Source organism: Barbatula barbatula, assembly GCF_947034865.1.
Source record: "Barbatula barbatula genome assembly, chromosome: 5".
Classification (NCBI taxonomy): Eukaryota; Metazoa; Chordata; class Actinopteri; order Cypriniformes; family Nemacheilidae; genus Barbatula; species Barbatula barbatula.
In genome coordinates, this window is record NC_136769.1 from 5,618,860 (window position 1) to 5,639,024 (window position 20,165).

A 20,165-nucleotide genomic window follows, 5' to 3' on the forward strand; every position below is an offset into this window, starting at 1 on the left:
CCTATAGTTCAAGCTCAGCCCCCCTAAAATATTGTAAGTACAAATCTGTACGAGTATTCAAGATCATTTTATAGTCCCCTTTAAAACTCTTATTATGAAAACTGTGGAAGGCTACGTTATTTAGCGCATTCTTCAGTTCATAGCAGCACAGAGTGGATTGAACGTCATAAGCAGAGTACAAGGTGACATCTGCATCTTTGCCATTATTTGTTATAAATGCAGCTCACATAATATGATGCGGGAGCAATTCAAGACCCTTTCTCATCCACTGTAAAACGTTTTGTGTGCGTTCACCCCTCGTCACACTGTTAACTAGTTATTTATTACCTCTAGAAAAATAAAATCATTTCACACCATTGACGGCATACTTTACAAAACAAGCATGATGATGTTGTTGTGCACAGAAATGTGTCATTCATGATGATGTGCTGTTTTCTGCACCTAGTTATTGAGAGCTGATGGTAGTTTCAAGAGACCCGGAAAGACGACGGGCAGATAGAGTAACTGTAGTTCAGCCTGGTGCGGCTGTTGTGTTATTTATTGTTCTGAGTTACGAAGACGAATATTTGTATTATTAATTGAAAATATATTGTGACGGTAATACATGAACACGCAGTCATGCACAGGAGTGACAGCGCTCGTGCTTATCAGAATGAATGAAACATATCAATGTCATATCAAGTTATTCCTTTTACCAGTTGATTGTGACATTTATTATGTGACAGTTGTTTTCACTTTGAATTATAAATGTTGCAGATCCATCGATTAATGTGATATTAATTTAAATAACTTGTCTTTAATCTGCATATTCTTTCTAAATTATTTATTTTAGTAATGTAAACAGTATGTGGTGCTACAGTGTTATTTATATATATCCTCATTGGAGGCTGAGCCCCCCTAACATTGAAAACCTAGAATCGCCCCTGATCAACACGCCGCAGTGACTTCTGGGATTTCAAGCGTATTTATATTGGCCTTGAACGTGGCTCAACCAGTCAGAATCAAGGACCGGAACTGAAGATCTTATAATCAAATATAGATTGGCATCTATGAAGCATTTTTAAATGACTGAGAAAGAAGAACGAGAGGATCTAAATGCAATTCTTTTTAATAAAACCAAAACAGCTTAACAAGGAAAACAGAAGCACTGCAACAGCTTTACAATGTAAAGACAAAAAACCACAACAACGAAGACCTCAAACACGGGTCATACAAAACTGGCAACAGTGTCCAGGTTATATACAACATTCTCATTAGGAGAAATTAAAAATAATTAAAGAAAGGACGATCCTAAACGCTTCTCGTACTTTAGCCAACATTAAAACTGAACTGTATCAGCTGAATGTTTTTATTGTGTAAGTTAGCTGTATTTACTTTAGTTATTATGGCTTAAAGCAAAAGAAACCGACTGCAGTTTAATATTAATTGAAATGCACAATAAAAATGTTAAAAACAGTTATCTTATTTTGTAAATAAACTCTCAAATATGAAGTATTGGTACATGTATTGCCGTCTCAGGTTAAATCTGTACTCAGAAAAGTATAAAACTTTTCTTTATCACTTAAAACTAAACTCATTCTGGCACTTAACATCTCACTTTAAAGCAGAACATTGAACGATTTGTTAGATTCGGCAGATATTGAAATCTAAAACAGTCGAAATAATAATAATTTAGACCCATGTTTGAATCTTTCCTGCTTTTTCTCGGCTGGTGTTTTATTTAATCTGAGCATATGTCACATGATCACTAGATCCACAAACAACATCTGAAAGACAAATAAATGGAAAAACTCAAATTATTTTTCATACATTTGCTTTTCTGATACCGTTGCCATTTATCATTTAAATGTGTCTCACCTCGATGTCCTTTCATCTTCAGGTTCGAGTACAGCGCGTCATCGCTCTCTTTATTATTCTCTAAAATTGACAAGAGTTTGGAAAACCAGATTAGAAACATCCTGACATTCCCAGTTCCCATTGTAAGGGCATTTTAAACACCTCTAATGATCATGAAGTCAGTCTTTACCTTTCTTCTCTTTCTTTTTCTTCACTTCTTTCTTAGGCTTCAGTTCAATCTCAGCATAGGTGAGATCAGCTTCTGCTCTTACATTGTCTACAAAAAAGAAGAAAGACATAATTAAGACGTTTCCTTGCAGTTTGTTGTTTTACTCTTATTGTTCTTTCTACCTTTGCTCTTGTGTTTCTTTTTCTTGATGTCGACCTGTGAATACAGCACATCGCCGCTCACAGTCACTGCGAAAGAAACATGATTTCACAATTAAAACCTTTAAAACTGTTTCACTGTCATGAGCTGAAATACATTAAATGACATCATGATGTTACCTGTGCTTGAGTTTTTCTTATCTGCTGCATCAACCGAGTCATAAATATGAGCATCTTCTGTTAAAAGAGTAAGAAACCATTTGTCAAAGCTTTACATCTTACAAAAGTTACTTTTTAAAGTAATAATGTTTAACGATGTTTCAATTGTTTAAAAGATTTGTGTCACTGACCATAAGTTGATGTTGACTGACCAGACTGCAGTGGGGTGTCTTCACTTTGTTTCTGATCTGATGTCTGACTGATGTTCTGCTGTGCACTGACACCAGAGGAAGACTCAGAGACTTTACCTACACAAACCCACAGAAGAAGAAAATAAAGTTGTAAAAACACTGTTATGTCAAACATGTATTCAAAATACACAGCACTTCCTCAAAGGTGAAATGTGAAGTATATATTTGCCAACAAAACGGTGGATATAGTGCAATAAAAATTACAGCAGTCCTTAATCTGATACTTGTCCTTAGTTTGTCTGTGCACAACGGCACGTCACAAACATCACATTGAATTTTATGATCGTAGAAGATTTGAACCTTTTTTGTTTCTGTAGCACCACAGCAGAACCAAGACAATGATGAAAAACATGACGCTCAATCCAACAACCACTCCAACCATCAGACCACGAGATGAAGAGTCTGGACAGAGATATTCTTACACAACCAGAACATTTGTAAGTTAAGCAGAAATATTTGATGTTTATACTTGTACAGGACAGTATCACCTGTGACTGAGATCCAGCTCTTTAGAGACGCTCCTCTCTCTGGGTGTTTACAGTAGTAGAAACCCTCATGTGACTTTGAGACTGTAGAGATGATCATCGTGTCTCCTGTAGTCTGATTCTGCACCTCTGATCCATCTTTATAGAATTCAGCTCTGAGGTTTGACAGGTTTTTATATCGATATAAACAGTGAAGAGTCAGAGAATCTCCTTCAGTCACAGGATGAACAGGACTGTCCAGAATCACATCACCGTCTACACAACAGAGGAACAAATGTAATGTAATGTAATAATAGTGATATTTTGTGTTGAGATAATAAATACAGAATTATAAACTCACCGTGTATTGAGATATTAACAGGATGAAGTTTGTGTCCAGATTCAGACTCACACCAGTACACTCCAGTGTCAGACGTGATGAGAGATCTGATTGTACATGTAGATTCTGTTCCTGTAGATCTGACCGATGATGATGATGATGATGATGATGATGATGATGGACAAGTTTCCAGTGTGTTTGTGTATCTTCTCACTGTCCATCCAGTAGAGTTCCTGTGATCCTCACAGCTCAGAGAGAGAGATTCAGATGAGAAGTGTTGAGTTCTGTTGGGTCTGATGTTCAGAGACCCTGAAGAAGAAACACCTGAGGAGAAAAACACAGTTTATAGATGAATGAATAAATGAAGGATATAAGAGCTTGTTGTTGTTTAGTTGTGTGTGTTGAAGTCACCAGTGATCCACAGTGGTTGTGTGTTGCTGTGGTGTGTGTGATAGACTGGATCTCCTCTCTCTGCTCGGCACATATAAACTCCTGTGTGCTTCAGAGCAGCAGAACTCACAGTGTAGTTGCCTTTAGATCCTCCACTGCTGTCTGACACCAGATCATAACCTGGAGAGAGAAATGTGCTTCACATTAAGGTTTAAAGATGGAATATTCAATAGAAAATAACTAACTGAGATGGTATTACCTGAGGAAAGATTGTGTTTAGTGAACCAGCTGAATGTCCAGCCTGTAGAGGATCTGTTAACCTCACACATCAGAGTCACTGAATCTCCTTCAGTCAGCCACTGCTGTGGAGAAACTCTTAAAACTGTCTTGGGTTGATCTGAAAGTGAGAAATCTCTCATGAATAACATGTGACACTTCAGTTCTTCACACTAATGATGATGAACAAACATATAAACTCACATGATGATACAGTCAGTGTAACAGCATCACTCTTCTCAGAGTTTTGTCCGTTTACTCTCTTTCCTCCACACGTGTAGTTACCGCTGTGCTGATGGTTAACTGTGATTTTACACTCTTGTGTTTTGCATTGGTTGACTGTATTCCAGCGGTTATTTTTCTCTACAGTCCAGCTGTATGTCCACTCAGTGTCTTGTTCAGTCTGTATGTCACATCTCACAGTGACAGTTTCTCCTGAGAACAGCTGTTTGTCAGGCTCAACGCTCAAAACTGCTTTAGGACTCTCTGTACAAACATAACAAAATATAATTTATTTATTTATTTGTATGTTTAGGAGGAAAAGCATTTGTCCAGCAGACAAAAAAGTGAGTTATAAAACTGACACATGAACGAGAGTCTAAATCCAAAAAAGCCACAAAAAAAGCATAGAAAATATGTCCAACTGATAAATTCCAGTTCGTCTGAAGTCATTCTTTAACATTTCTCCTCTTGTGTTACATGGATGACAGTAAGTTTGGAACAGCGTAAGGGGACATCAAATAATGACAGAAAATGTATTCATGGAGTTAAGACACTACAACCCATAGAAAAGATGAAATATCTACACCTGACTGACCTCATGACATCTCAAAATCTCACCTGTGACATTGATCCACAGCACATCACTGTAGTCTGTGTAATAGACTGGATTCCCTCTTCCAGCTCTACACCAGAACTGACCTCCATCTGAAACTGAAGCTGCGTATATTGTGTAGGAGTTTGTATCTGTTGTCGTCTTCTCAGTGTTCTGTGTGTGTTGATACCAGTAAAACTTCCATCCAGTGAAGTGATTCATGAGACACTTCAGAGTCACTGTGTTTCCCGTCAGTACAGATCCTTCAGTATCTGATGTGAGTTCAGCTTTTGGTTTTGATCCTGCAGGAGAATAAAACACATTCAGATGCTGAAGAGTCTCAGAGTTCATCTGCTTCATCTGATTCATCCTAAATGTACGACTTCATATCTTAAGTTGAACACAAACAATAATTATATAAAAATGAATGAATATAATGTTCACCCTGAATGGAGTTTGACTGATACAAAAACAAAATAATCATGAAATAGAAGGAAAATGAAATTGTAGGAAGAAATTGACCAGATTTATCAGATTTTCTCTCATTTATAGAGTCTCTTAAAGTATAAACAACACAATTAATACAAATTGGGAAACCTGTTAAAGCTGTTTACTACAGGGGTCTGAAACACTACAGAAAAACCTTAAATATACTGACTTACAATTACAACATTGTAATGTAAATTGTTCATTTCTGTTTAGCTGAAGAAAATAAGTCACTGGTATTGCATGCTGGTAAGTAAAGTATTAAATATATTTTTTGGGAAAAACCACTTGTTTATTTTTAGTCATTTTTTAATCTGTAACTCTTGAGCTGTCTGTCTGTCATGAACTGCTCCGAGACTTGGAGGTTAGATCCAAATGCAGCTTTATTGGTGGGTAATCCAGAGGCGTAATCCAAAGAACAGGCAAGGGTCATACACTGACAGGCAGTCCAAACAAAGAGACAAACCAACAAAGAAACAAACAAAACAGGTAGGGACCAGAGGCAGAAGGGTAATCCAGGGAACAGGGCAAGAATCCAAAAACCAAAATACAAGGAACCAGGGAAACGCTCGGAAATGCAGTGAGACACAAACAAAACTTCGCAGTGTGTGAATGAGTGCACATGGTATATATAGAGTGAGATTAACAGGGTGACGAGATACAGGTGAATGTAATCAGTGATGATGAGTCCGGGAAGTGCGTTATGGGAGATGTAGTTTTGTGAGTGAATGATAAGTTTGATGTGGAGTGCCCTCTGGTGGTTTTCAAGGGCACTCCAGCTGGTGACCGTTACATAGCCCCCCCTTTAAGGAGCGGATTCAAGACGCTCCTAACACTGTCCAGGAGAGAGGAGGAGCGGAGGCGGACCCGGGGGCGGGATGGAGGGCCATCTTGTCCGAAGACACAGGCGTGGATTCGGCCATCTTGTCCGAAGACACAGGCGTGGATTCGGCCATCTTGTCCGAAGACACAGGCGTGGATTCGGCCATCTTGTCCGAAGACACAGGCGTGGATTCGGCCATCTTGTCCGAAGACACAGGCGTGGAGACGGCCATCTTGTCCGAAGACACAGGCGTGGAGACGGCCATCTTGGGATGAGGCTCTGACTGGGCGATGGTCATTTTGTCCCAGAGCTCAGATATGCCAGACGTGACGTGGGCAGTCTCTGGCTGGGCAGACGTGACGTGGGCAGTCTCTGGCTGGGCAGACGTGACGTGGGCAGTCTCTGGCTGGGCAGACGTGACGTGGGCAGTCTCTGGCTGGGCAGACGTGACGTGGGCAGTCTCTGGCTGGGCAGACGTGACGTGGGCAGTCTCTGGCTGGGCAGACGTGACGTGGGCAGTCTCTGGCTGGGCAGACGTGACGTGGGCAGTCTCTGGCTGGGCAGACGTGACGTGGGCAGTCTCTGGCTGGGCAGACGTGACGTGGGCAGTCTCTGGCTGGGCAGACGTGACGTGGGCAGTCTCTGGCTGGGCAGACGTGACGTGGGCAGTCTCTGGCTGGGCAGACGTGACGTGGGCAGTCTCTGGCTGGGCAGACGTGACGTGGGCAGTCTCTGGCTGGGCAGACGTGACGTGGGCAGTCTCTGGCTGGGCAGACGTGACGTGGGCAGTCTCTGGCTGGGCAGACGTGACGTGGGCAGTCTCTGGCTGGGCAGACGTGACGTGGGCAGTCTCTGGCTGGGCAGACGTGACGTGGGCAGTCTCTGGCTGGGCAGACGTGACGTGGGCAGTCTCTGGCTGGGCAGACGTGACGTGGGCAGTCTCTGGCTGGGCAGACGTGACGTGGGCAGTCTCTGGCTGGGCAGACGTGACGTGGGCAGTCTCTGGCTGGGCAGACGTGACGTGGGCAGTCTCTGGCTGGGCAGACGTGACGTGGGCAGTCTCTGGCTGGGCAGACGTGACTTGGGCAGACTCTGGCAGATCGACTCGGACTTGGGTTGACTCTGGCAGATCGACTCGGACTTGGGTTGACTCTGGCAGATCGACTCGGACTTGGGTTGACTCTGGCAGATCGACTCGGACTTGGGTTGACTCTGGCAGATCGACCCGGACTTGGGTTGACTCTGGCAGATCGACTCGGACTTGGGTTGACTCTGGCAGATCGACTCGGACTTGGGTTGACTCTGGCAGATCGACTCGGACTTGGGTTGACTCTGGCAGATCGACTCGGACTTGGGTTGACTCTGGCAGATCGACTCGGACTTGGGTTGACTCTGGCAGATCGACTCGGACTTGGGTTGACTCTGGCAGATCGACTCGGACTTGGGTTGACTCTGGCAGATCGACTCGGACTTGGGTTGACTCTGGCAGATCGACTCGGACTTGGGTTGACTCTGGCAGATCGACTCGGACTTGGGTTGACTCTGGCAGATCGACTCGGACTTGGGTTGACTCTGGCAGATCGACTCGGACTTGGGTTGACTCTGGCAGATCGACTCGGACTTGGGTTGACTCTGGCAGATCGACTCGGACTTCCCTTTCATGCAGGGGCTCTGGGCTGGCGGCCATCTCGTGCAGTGGCTCTGGGCTGGCGGCCATCTCGTGCAGTGGCTCTGGGCTGGCGGCCATCTCGTGCAGTGGCGCAGGGCTGGCGGCCATCTCGTGCAGTGGCGCAGGGCTGGGGGGTGCTGTGGGATTGTGGAACCCCTCATCCACAAAGCCCACAGTAAAGGACGAGCCGCTTAGCCGAAGGGCGAGGTCAATATACTGAGCTAAAGTCCATTGAGGAGTGTTGTCAGGCATGAGGTACTCTAACATGTCCTCAAGCCCATAGCGGAACATGTCCTTTAAAACGGCCTCCTTTAAGTCCACCTCATGGCAGAGTTCACAAAACTCTTCAACATACTTCTCTATCGGGCGGTTACCTTGGCTGAGGCGGAAGAGAAGGATGACTGGATCCATGGTAGGTATCGCTGCTGGATCTTGGGTGGCGAAGTTTTCTGTCATGAACTGCTCCGAGACTTGGAGGTTAGATCCAAATGCAGCTTTATTGGTGGGTAATCCAGAGGCGTAATCCAAAGAACAGGCAAGGGTCATACACTGACAGGCAGTCCAAACAAAGAGACAAACCAACAAAGAAACAAACAAAACAGGTAGGGACCAGAGGCAGAAGGGTAATCCAGGGAACAGGGCAAGAATCCAAAAACCAAAATACAAGGAACCAGGGAAACGCTCGGAAATGCAGTGAGACACAAACAAAACTTCGCAGTGTGTGAATGAGTGCACATGGTATATATAGAGTGAGATTAACAGGGTGACGAGATACAGGTGAATGTAATCAGTGGTGATGAGTCCGGGAAGTGCGTTATGGGAGATGTAGTTTTGTGAGTGAATGATAAGTTTGATGTGGAGTGCCCTCTGGTGGTTTTCAAGGGCACTCCAGCTGGTGACCGTTACACTGTCGTTCTCTCATCACTGTTTTTGATCTCATGTATTGCAGGTATAAAGGGTTTTATATACTATGATCATCTTATTACTGCAAAGAAACTACATTTATTTATAAAAGTACAGGACAGTGGATTTCATCTTTCAACACAGGATTTCTATATGAATTTTAAAAGATACAAATAGCTTTGATAATATAAAAGATCCAGCTTTGGTCATCTCAACACATTTGTCATTTTCAGTCTCTGGTTTTGTTTTTGACTCAAAAAAGCTTTTAATCTCAAGAATCTAATCTGGTCTCCTATAAGATTAAATGAATCTATCAAATAAAAACTAATGAATCTATAAGAACACAATAAATGTTGTTTCAGTCACTGGAGCTCTGGGTAAATAAGGTTTAATAACTCTTTTATCATAGACTGTTTATATCCATAAATCTGAATGATTCATGAAAATGAAACCATATATTTCTGGTCCTCCTAAAACACTGATAAACATGATCACTGACATAATGTTTCTTTAACACACACACATGAGATGATATTAAACTCACCAGTCACAATGAGATAAACAGATGATCTTGATGTAGTTTGTGGTCGTCCAGCTCTCTCTCCTCTACACCAGAACCGACTGTGATCAGATTGAGTAACTGAACTGATAGTGAGAGTGTTTGTGTTTACAGTGTAATGTTGAGTCTTAGAAACTTCAGTTCTGTCTTTATACCACAGATATCTCCAGTATAATGATCTGTATTGTTCTTCTATCTCACACTTCAGAGTGACTGTCTCTCCAGTGAACACAGATGTGTCTGGTGTTACTCTCACTGTAGCTCTGGGTAAAGCTGTAAAGATAATGTCATATTTACTCATAGGGCTTTAATACACACAAACATATTATTATGAATGGAACGTTCCAGTTTGGTCTAAAGCAACGGTATATTAGTAAATTTGTGTTTATTATATTGTAATTATGTGTTAGAAGTGTTTTAACATTTGAAAGATAACCTTAAAGTCTTTAATGCTTATAAAGCATCAATAAAACTGTTAACTTCAATATACACTCGCTGGCCACTCTATTAGGTACACCTGTCCAACTGGTCATTAATCAGCCAATCACATGGCAGCAACTCAAAGGATTTAGGCATGTAGACATGGTCAAGACGATCTGCTGCAGTTCAAACCGTGAACTTAAAGGTGATTTAAGTGACTTTGAACGTGTCATGGTTGTTGGTGCAGACGGGCTGGTCTGAGTATTTCAGAAACTGCTGATCTACGGGGATTTTCACACACAACCATCTCTAGGGTTCACAGAGAATGGTCTGGAAAAGAGAAAATATCCAGTGAGCGTCAGTTCTGTGTGCGCAAATGCCTTGTGGATGCCAGAGGTCAGAGGAGAATGGCCAGACTGGTTGGAGCTGATAGAAAGGCAACAGTAACTGAAATAAGCACTCGTAACAACAGAGGTCTGCAGAAGAGCATCTCTGAACGCACAACACGTCGAACCTTGAGGCCTTGAGCCATGAAGGATTGAGGCAGTTCTGAAGGCAAAAGGGTTCCAACCCGGTACTAGTAAGGTGTACCTAATAAAGTGGCCAGTGAGTCTAGAATATTATAAATGAAATTACTAGAGTACTTTGATTTGAGGTTTTATTTTATTTACTACTATGATCTTCTTCCCAGTGTGACAGTAATGATTTTAATCTGAAATAGAGAACACTGCTATACATTTCATTTATCTACACAGAATGACGCCTTTCTCTTTTCAATAAAAAAAACAATAGTTGTGCAGATATTATAAATCCAACACTGTTCATCACTATACGTTTGTGTCACAGCTGTCTGTTATTTCATGTTTGTTGAATGTATTGTGTATGTTTTGTTTACATATTATTTTCTATTTTAAAAGATTATAATCTCAAGAAAATAACCTGATAAACTAAAGTTATAATGAATAAAATGTTTCATAATGAGCAAAATATGACTGAATACAGATAAACACTCACCTGATACTGTCAGTGTAACTGCATCACTGGTGTTTGAGAATCCTCTGGTCTCTGATCCTCTACAGGTGTATTTACCTGCGTCAGACTTACTAACAGAACTGATAATGTAATACTGTTGTTTATTCTGCTGGGTGACTAAAGCTTTATACCATCTGTACTGCCAGCTAGTGAATGATGTTTTCCCGTTGATGACACATGTGAGAGTGACAGTTTCTCCTCTGAATAAACGTCCATCAGGCCGTACAGACACTTGAGCTTTTGGTCTTTCTGTACAATGACAAACAATTCACTCAAAATAAAGTCAAATTATGTCTGTGATATTCTATGTGAACACAGATTGACAGATCACAAAACTGAAACAAACAATGTTCAATGTAAATAATGTAATAATACTTGCCCTCTACTGTCACTCTTATTGGATCACTGTATAGTGTGTAATAGTTTTCTCTTCTGGCTCTGCACTTGTATTCTCCTCCATCAGAGACTTTCACAGACATGATTCTTTTAGTTCCTGAAGCTTCACTGGATTCAGGGTTTGAGGATGCGGTGAAGAAAAACTCCCATCCAGTGAACTGATCCACCGCACAGGTCAGAATAACTGTGTCTCCAGTGAACACAGAACTCTGTCGCTGTACAGTCAGAGATGCTTTTATATCTGTAAATATTAAATCAAGATTTTTTTACTCTAACTGACCAATTAGTTAAATTCACTACATTTATGTAAAATTTTTAATTCTGCACATGTTTCATTATAAAAGCTTTAAAAAGCTATATAGTGAAATAAAGGCTGTAACCTTTTTCTAATTTACTTTTTCACTTAGAGGGATTGAGCCACTGTAGCCAAACCCCTTCTATTGTACTCGAAAATCTCCAATATAAAAAATATATACATGCAGTATATATAGATAGACACTTAAAACAAATGTCCATATGAACAAACACGTCAATGCTTGTGTTTCTTCACTCTTTCTGTAGACAGCTACTGTAGTGGCTCTTTGTCAGGAACAGAACTTGATCGGTTCAATATCTTTACTGGTTTAGATCAGTCAGTGTCTCTTTCACATCAATCTCGCTCTATCCTGATGGGTTTGACTCTTCTGCTATATTGCGTGAAATTGGCTTAGTTTTACACTACTAAGTTGTATTAAGTTAAAGAAAATAGAAGATTGTAGGGCTAAAAGGGATCAAAAGCTTTTAGCAGAGATGTTTGTCCAGTACATTGAGGATTAAATATGATCTTCTGATTGGTCAATTCAATTGTCTCGTGTCTCATCATTTCAACAGTTTTATAACATCTAAACCTTCTTTAGTTATTTTGTCTTTCTGAACCACTGACACCCTTACAGGACAAATCACATTCTATATGAATCAAAACCTGATTGACTCTGGATTATAAAAACAAATATCAATACAAGTAGTGTTTCTGATTCTATTTATTTCTATTTCATTAAATGCCAATGACACGATTGTTTACTGCTTAATGGTGAATGATGATGAATACAGATAAACACTCACCTGATACTGTCAGTGTAACTGCATCACTGATGTGTGAGGATCCTCTGGTCTCTGCTCCTTCACAGGTGTATTTACCTGCATGAGACTCACTAACAGAACTGATTGTGTATTTCTGTTGAGAACTGACAGTGTAATAATAGTTTGAATCTTTATACCATCTGTACCACCAGCTAGTGTTTCCTCCTCCAGTGATGACACATGTGAGAGTGACAGTTTCTCCTCCAAATACACGTTCACCAGGCTGTACAGACACTTGAGCTTTTGGTCTTTCTGTACAATGACAAACAATTCACTAAAAATTTAAGTCAAATTACGTCTGCCATATTTTACATGAACACAAACTGACAGATCACAAAACTACAGGTATGTATCAGATTTATGCACTGAAACTACAACCACCATTTAGTGTCTTATGAAGAAATCTGTTTTGTGTTTTCAGAACAGTGTATTATGTGAGTAATAATACTTGCCCTCTACTGTCACTCTTATTGGATCACTGTATAGTGTGTAATAGTTTTCTCTTCTGGCTCTGCACTTGTATTCTCCTCCATCAGAGACTTTCACAGAACTGATTCTTTTAGTTCCTGAAGCTTCACTGGATTCAGGGTTTGAGGGTGTGAGAAAGAGAATCTCCCATCCAGAGGACTGATCCACCGCACAGGTCAGAATAACTGTGTCTCCAGTGAACACAGAACTCTGTGGCTGTACAGTCAGAGATGGTTTTATATCTGTCAATATTAAATCATTGGGAATTATGAACATATTCCATCAAGTTTGTGTTGCTCTAACTGTCAGATCATTAATGTATTTGATTTCATAAACAATTAAAAAATGAATTCTGAATATAAAGGGCTGATGTGATCTGCAAATAACTTGCTCATATATTACAGTTACTCCACACAGATATATCACTATAAAGTCAGAAAAAGGCCTTATACAAACTTACAAATGGAATTAACAGTGCTTTTAAGTTTTTAACTCATCATGTAAGTGTGGCAGAAAGGGCGTTTCTGTGTTTCATCATTGTAATTGATGGTCATTCTAGCCTATCATCTGTGAAAACCTGAGTTCCCCTCCAGAGAAAGTTACGTTCATTTTCCTCGATCGGTATGTATTAGTTTTATATGCAGGTATTAAGTTAAGATGTTATCTAGTAGAGTAACAATCTCATGTTGTTTATAGGTCTGTAAAGGGCGATAACTGTATTCATTTACGGCCGCAGTGCTGTCCTGTTTCTGTTCCGGTCCTGTTTCAATGGTTAACTGACTTCTAGCATTTTGTTTCGTTGGACTGCCATTGGCTACAAAGATTGTGCTAAAATCAAAACCGCAATCTTTGCTCTTCTCTCATTCCAATTTATTTTGAGTTTTCTTGCTTTTTCATTTGTATTTAATTTTGTTTCTAAAGTTCAATGATCTCTTCGCTATTTTGTTTTGGAAATCTGATTATCTTCTTTTTGAAAAGTTTATTTCTTTAACCCTATTTTGTTTCAAATTGCTTGACTGGTTTGTTTGATTATTAGTTTGGTCTGGAGTTTGCGTTTCTTTTTATTTATATATTTTGTCGCCATTGACATTTGGGTTTAGTCTCAAACAACTGTTTATTTCAATTTATTAGTTATAATATTATATTGGTTATTTAGATTTTTCTTTGAGCCTGAATGATCCACCCATCTATCAAAGGTTGTTTTGTGTATTTGATGTATCTCCTTTATGTGTGTTAGCAGGGCCTGAGCACCAGGGGCAGAGGATTCTTATCGGGGTGACGGTATCTTTCTCACCGTGTGTAGTGCTTGGTATTAACACCTGAGTGTGTGTGTGCACAGTGACGTGCAGTGGTCCTGCATCTGCGGGTGGCGCACCTCGACTCTCTGCCTCTGTGCCTGGACCTGGTTCTAACACTTGTAGGGGTCCATTCAGGGCCGTTTGAAGGAATTTGGGGGCCCCAAGCAAAATGGACATGGAGGCCCCCCCAACCCCCCGCCCCGCCCCGCCCGCAGACACGCAAAGCCTACAGGAGCCACAGCATAGCCATAAAGTTTAAGTTCAACCACACTTTATATAAATAAAAAAGGTTTACAGTGCAAATACTGCTGTTGCATATAATGTGCATAACATTTTAACATTTTCAACAATCTGAAATATCCATGGGCTAAAGTGACTGGTATTTACACAGTTTGGTGGGAATTCAATAGTGATTTGCATTGTTGTTTTTCTAACAATATGACAGCACACACTTATCAGTTTAAACTCTGGGCTGTGCAGGATATCAGCTGTAATTCTAGAGCTTGTGGTGGTACCTTGTGCTATAGAGGAAACATCAGCACTGAGAAGTGATGCATCTGATGTTGAGGATGAAGTTGATGGTGTAGCTGGGAAAATAATTGAAAAAAAAATCTGAAATTACCTGTGAAGTACGTTTTACCATTTCACTGTTAGCATATTGAAAGAGGTCACTATTAACAGCTCAGCTCAGTGAGAGAAATTCACTCTACCTTCATCAGTGGAGGTCTCCTTAGGAAGAGCCTGAGGGCTGAGAAATTTAAGCAAAGCACCTTGAGGGAGAAAGAAAAGATGGTAACACTTAATAATAACAATCATTAATAGATGGTAAATTGATAGTTAATTAATCTTTAGTTTACTGTCATTTAACTGTTAGCAAACAGTCTTTTTACTGTTAACAAACAATGAAATTATAATTATATGTTTACTAATTATTAGTAGTGCTGTAAATTAACAGTTTATTGTAACACACATTATATCTATCATATAATATATTAGGTATAGGGTAATGATTAAACATTTTTTGTAAACCTTTAAGAAACCTGTGTATGCCTTTCGTTGGGGTCTATTCTAATTCTTTGGGTGAAATTCCCAGAGTGGTGTAGTCGGAGTGTGAATGGTTTAAGAAACCCCCTTATTGCCCTCGTGTCACCCGCCACATAAGCACTGTCTGATGTGGCTTTCTGAGTGAACACTTTTTCATAAACTTCTCTAACAGCAAGAACTGAACTGAATTCTCTTTCACGTCACTTGAATCAGTAATAAAACACACAAATGATAAACTTTCATCTGCTGTCCTGAGCATCATTCAGACTGGCCCCGGATCATCTGAGAGTTTTTATTGTCAAAGCCCATATAATGATAAACACACTCACCTGAAGATATCTTTGTATCTGCACCATTGATGTCTGAGGATTGTGATCCGCCGGCCTTTCCTGATTCTAACACATGATTTTAAACGTTTACATCATTGAGATGTGAGCAAGTGTTTCAAAAAGATCTTGTTGCTCTCATTGGTAAATCATAAGTAAACTTAAGGCTGGAATACACTACACGACTTTAAACATCTCAACAGATTAAAAAAAACTAGACATCACACACTTGCAGACATTTTGAAAGTTATTCTTTTATAATCTTTCTTCCCCATTCATCTGGAAGCATTAATGTTGGCTATGAGAATGGATATATGAATGATTTCCCTAATGGTGGTCAGTCTTGTGCTTCACAAAAGATCATTTTTATATTTCAGCTCTCAGATCATGAATATTGTATGTGATGTGATCAATAAAACAAAGTGACTCACCTTCAGTTTCTTCAGAGGCGATCGCTGAAATCAGCACTGTAAAGAAAAAAGAGAAAAAAACTTGTTTCAGTTTAAACCTAAACATGGAGCTGATACATAATAAAACAAAGTTATTTTATTTGACACACAGAGCTGAAGATTCTTCCTAAAATCACCATGTTGAGAGACACATGAGCAGCTAAATAATAGATTGTTGCTTCAATGACAAAAATAATCCACAATTTCTTCTGTTGTGTGACGCTGCAGCCACACAGATAGATGTCAGTATAAAGTCAAACATCATCAGCCAGGAAAACAAACACATAGAGAACAATAAAATACTTTCAACAATATAAAACATTTGTCTTTGCTCATGACGACTCATTTTCTTTTGCAGATTGTTGTGCCGATCATCTGAATCTGAATGACTGTAGATTCATTCATCTGAATTTGAGTCATTTAACGGTTTATGAAAAGATGACAGATTCTTGTGACACAAATACAAAAGTAACAGACTCGGTCCACAAGATGGCGCCAGTAAACCTTTGGGACCCCAGTGGGCATCTTTACTTCCGGTCTTTATACATAAAACAGCTTGTGTGTTGAGTAAATCTACACAGAGATGTGCAATATATTCACTAACCAGAGACTACGACTAAACTACTGTTATTTCTTTACCTTATGACATGAAACCACACTGATTTAAAACTACAAAATTAAAATATATTAAAATGGACTTTTCTATAAGAAGAATGAGCAGTGAATATGAGTTTATTGATGTTTTACTGAAAGAAGACGGTGATATGGCAACACTTGTTTTTACAGACTGGTATGAAACATCATTACACTTATAAACATGACTATTGTATTGATTCAATACCGTCATCGCGTCACACATTCACGTTGCTTAATCTTAATGTTGTTGGAATAACATTATATATTTACTCTTTTAGTCTGCTCTTGACAGGACTGTATTTACTGTAGGGGTGACCCCGAATAGTCGATGATTCGATGCATCGATATGCTGAGCCTGATTCGACCACCGATCTTACAGTCGATTCTTCGCGGTTGTATTAAACAACGATCATACCATTTGGCAATATGTGAGTGCTCAATTTCCCACAGAACTACTGGTTTTGTACGGTTATATTAAGTTATACAGCCTTTAATTGATAATGCTGTTAAAAAAACGTGAAAAAAAGAAGCGTTCAATAAATATTTCTAACGCGTGTGTGAATAAATCCAACCACCCCTATGACAGATTTAAGTTTCACTTTCCCTTTCCGCGTGACAGATGAGGAGCATCTTGGCGGCTGGGATTGTATGGAATAAGAAAATCTAAAATCTGGATGCACTTTGAAATGGTAAAAGATGATCCAAAAAAAGTTAAATGCAAGCTCCTAAAACCAGGAGCGCACTGCTGCTGGCCAACGTTAACAAGTTGGTTTTCATCGCACACAATTTGAAAAGACTCAAACGCACACAAGCAGAGTGAAAGACTGGATTTTTTTCGATCGGGTAGGCTACAAGTGTTTTCAAACATTTTAGCTAAAAAAACTGTCCGTTTTTATTTATTTTTTTATTGTTAGAAATGTATATACTGTTCTAATTTAATCCTGTAAATTAATGCTTTTAATTGTTTTTCGCTGTGTTGATGTTGCGCTGCACTTTAAGCATGCTGGCACAGGCAATTTTGCCGATTTAATTTAATTTCGCAAAATGTGAAATGCAAATCCTGTCTGAAGTCAGTGTGTTCTTTTTCTCTTTAGGCAGGTATTTTTTTGTTATTCTAGGTATGTTCTTTTATATATTTGTGTGATGTTCTGTATTTCAAGTTAACTTTTTTCGGCTTAAAAGTATTATGAGAAAATGTTTTACGAATGTTTAGCCACAATATTAACTTTTATGTAAACCTAAATAAGAAAGCCATTGTCAGTTCGTCTGTCAGTTGGCAGGCAATTTTGGTCGCTTTTTTAAAAGTTGTTGCTGTGTGCACTGCATTGTGTAAAATAAAATAAAAATAGATTTACCCTCCTGCTGACGACCTAGTGTCGTGCCCCTCCCAACCCATTCACACGCACACATAGATGATTCGACTATCAGTCGACTATAGAAAGATTCGACAATTCTGATTCGAATGTGTAAATCCTTAGTCGGGGACACCCCTAATTTACTGTGAGTCTGTGTACAGATGTGAACAGGAAGAATGGATGCCCACACTCGCTTAATCCAACATGGCAACCATATGCAAGTAGCCAATTTGAGAAAGCAGATGCATGAAATATGAAGACAAATAGACTTGTAGAAAAATAGACAAATGCAGGATGATGATGAGGATTTGGTCAACAAAGGTCTAGCAGCATGTTATATGTTTATCTGCTTGTTTGTTTTATCCTTCATTTTTCTCTCCTGCACATCACTTGCTGTTGCACGTATGAATCAGTTCTATTTGTGGTTACGTCTTCTATATTTGTCTCTGAGGTCTGGATGTATTTATCATCACTTCTGTCTTTTCACCAATGATCAGCCCTAATGTTTGTGAAAATCTTTACATCTATTTGTAGTTGATATATGCAACAATGACCCCTCTGTATCTGCACTTTTTCATTACGATGTGTGCAACTAAACTTAAACCACTAAACCCGCTAAACTCTAGTTATGTGTCATGGAATGGACAAGGAGAACCCAAGTGCAGGCAGCGAAACGGGATGAAGGGGTTAACAAGACTTTAATGACTAACAAAACACAGGCCCACAATGGGGTAAAAGAACATACGAGAACTGAAGGAGGACTTAACTAAAACAGACTAGCGCTAACACTCACAAAGACTAACTACTACAAAACACTAAGACTAGATTTGACTGACTAAACTAAAGCAGGTTTCATGTACAAGACAACAAGAATGGCATACAAGTACAACGAACGAGCACAAGACAATAGACAAGAGGGCATTAAATAGGGGAACAAGCACAGGATAATTACTAAGGGGCAGGTGAAGGTAATGAAACACTAATGGGAAGGCTAACGAGACAAAAGGCGGGGAAACACTGACGAGACACGAGAAAGCACATGGCATGTCAGAATCAAAACAAAGCCATGTCTTTCTCACACAAAACCTAAGGCTATGCCATGACTCCGCTGCAAGACCAAGAATAAACATGACATGATAGCGGAATCATGACATTATGAGACAAAATAATATCTCTTGAAACTCTTTTCTTCCTCTTTAGTTAATGTGTGATTATTCTCATCTCACTTCATTGTATTGTGCTGCATCTGCTGTTTAAGGATGTTTTAATACAGTTAAAGGACACTGAAGGTTTCTGTCATGTACACTTGTGGTTGTGCATCACAAACGTTCTGTAACATGTATAAATCTGACAAATGTTTGATGGACAACATGAATGAATAAAAATACAAACATCATCAAACTGAAGTAACACACCAGTCTCCCTCGTTCAGCTAAAACACAGCAGATGCTTTTCTGTTTCACACACACCACCAAACCATCAGAACTAAGTGTCTGACCTTTAACCAAAACCAGACCTAGTTTTGACCCTCAAACAGCCCTTTAAAGGGTCTCAGAAAGTGAGGACCGGACAAAATGTCCTCAAATTACTCTCCTAGTCCTCATGAAGACAAATGCACAAACACACACAACATCTGAACTCTTACTGATGTCATTCGCTCATACATTATGAGATAAAGATTTAAACTCATCATGAAAAAATGTGAAAAATAGACTTGATGTTGTCCATGAATGTGACAGTAAGTGATGATCAGTGAAACACACAGAGAGAAGAAGATAATACTCACAGAGCACTAGAAGAAGAGAACTGAGCTCCATACTGATCTACTGATGACACACTTCAACAAACACACTGTTAAACACTCAAACACTTCCTCTATAACACCATGAACCACATCAATGCCATAGAGAGAAAAAAGATCAACGTCAAACTGACATACATATATTTCTACACCGATGTGTGTTTGCAGTGTCAAATGGAGTAAATCATTCATGTGTCATTAACTGCACATAATAATGTTGATAGTAATAATATTAGTAAAGATTTGTGAACAACTGCTCTCTTGAACACACGCAGCTTAATACAACAGAACAGAAATAAAACAAACCAAAACCTCATTCAGTCATGTGAAATACACTGATGGTGCTGAGTGTCAATGATGGGCTACACATGTACCTGTGAAGATGAGCTATATCTGAACATCAGAATAACATCTGGAGTCTTCTACTGACAGACTCAGTGAGCAACAGCTGAGAACATCACAGCAACCAGCTCAACACTTCCAGGAAGTTTCATTCATCTCACATTTTATGAAAGTGAGTTCTG

The 20,165-nt window shown here is 39.6% G+C and overlaps 1 protein-coding gene across 2 annotated transcripts; it reads right to left on the reverse strand.

The window, feature by feature from the left end:
• Nucleotides 1-1,087: 1,087 nt before the first annotated feature.
• On the reverse strand, nucleotides 1,088-19,676 carry LOC306893961 (Fc receptor-like protein 5). Of its 2 annotated transcripts, none has more exons than XM_079456156.1 (23): nucleotides 19,627-19,676; nucleotides 15,832-15,867; nucleotides 15,404-15,469; nucleotides 14,741-14,800; nucleotides 14,546-14,617; nucleotides 12,717-12,974; nucleotides 12,247-12,516; nucleotides 11,129-11,386; nucleotides 10,732-10,998; nucleotides 9,283-9,570; nucleotides 4,884-5,159; nucleotides 4,248-4,529; nucleotides 4,027-4,164; nucleotides 3,789-3,947; nucleotides 3,399-3,701; nucleotides 3,062-3,313; nucleotides 2,874-2,975; nucleotides 2,535-2,630; nucleotides 2,344-2,400; nucleotides 2,188-2,253; nucleotides 2,027-2,113; nucleotides 1,858-1,917; nucleotides 1,088-1,766 (listed from the first exon to the last, which is right to left on the reverse strand). In XM_079456156.1, the coding sequence occupies exons 1-23, from the start codon at nucleotides 19,655-19,657 to the stop codon at nucleotides 1,717-1,719; spliced, it is 3,534 nt and encodes a 1,177-aa protein (XP_079312282.1). In that variant the 5' UTR covers nucleotides 19,658-19,676; the 3' UTR covers nucleotides 1,088-1,716. The 2 variants fall into 2 exon arrangements, with proteins under 2 accessions (XP_079312282.1, XP_079312281.1); XM_079456155.1 differs by having other exon boundaries at nucleotides 1,094-1,766; nucleotides 2,514-2,630.
• Between the last annotated feature and the right edge of the window lie 489 nt (nucleotides 19,677-20,165).

Excerpts from the sequence above, each read along its gene's own strand:
- LOC306893961 (XM_079456155.1), bottom strand. The coding sequence starts at position 19,657 with ATGGAGCTCAGTTCTCTTCTTCTAGTGCTCT. Across the intron at positions 15,868-19,626 it reads TTCTCTTCTTCTAGTGCTCT|TGCTGATTTCAGCGATCGCC; the intron begins GTGAGTATTATC and ends TTTTCTTTACAG. Across the intron at positions 3,314-3,398 it reads TGTTAATATCTCAATACACG|ACGGTGATGTGATTCTGGAC; the intron begins GTGAGTTTATAA and ends TCTGTTGTGTAG.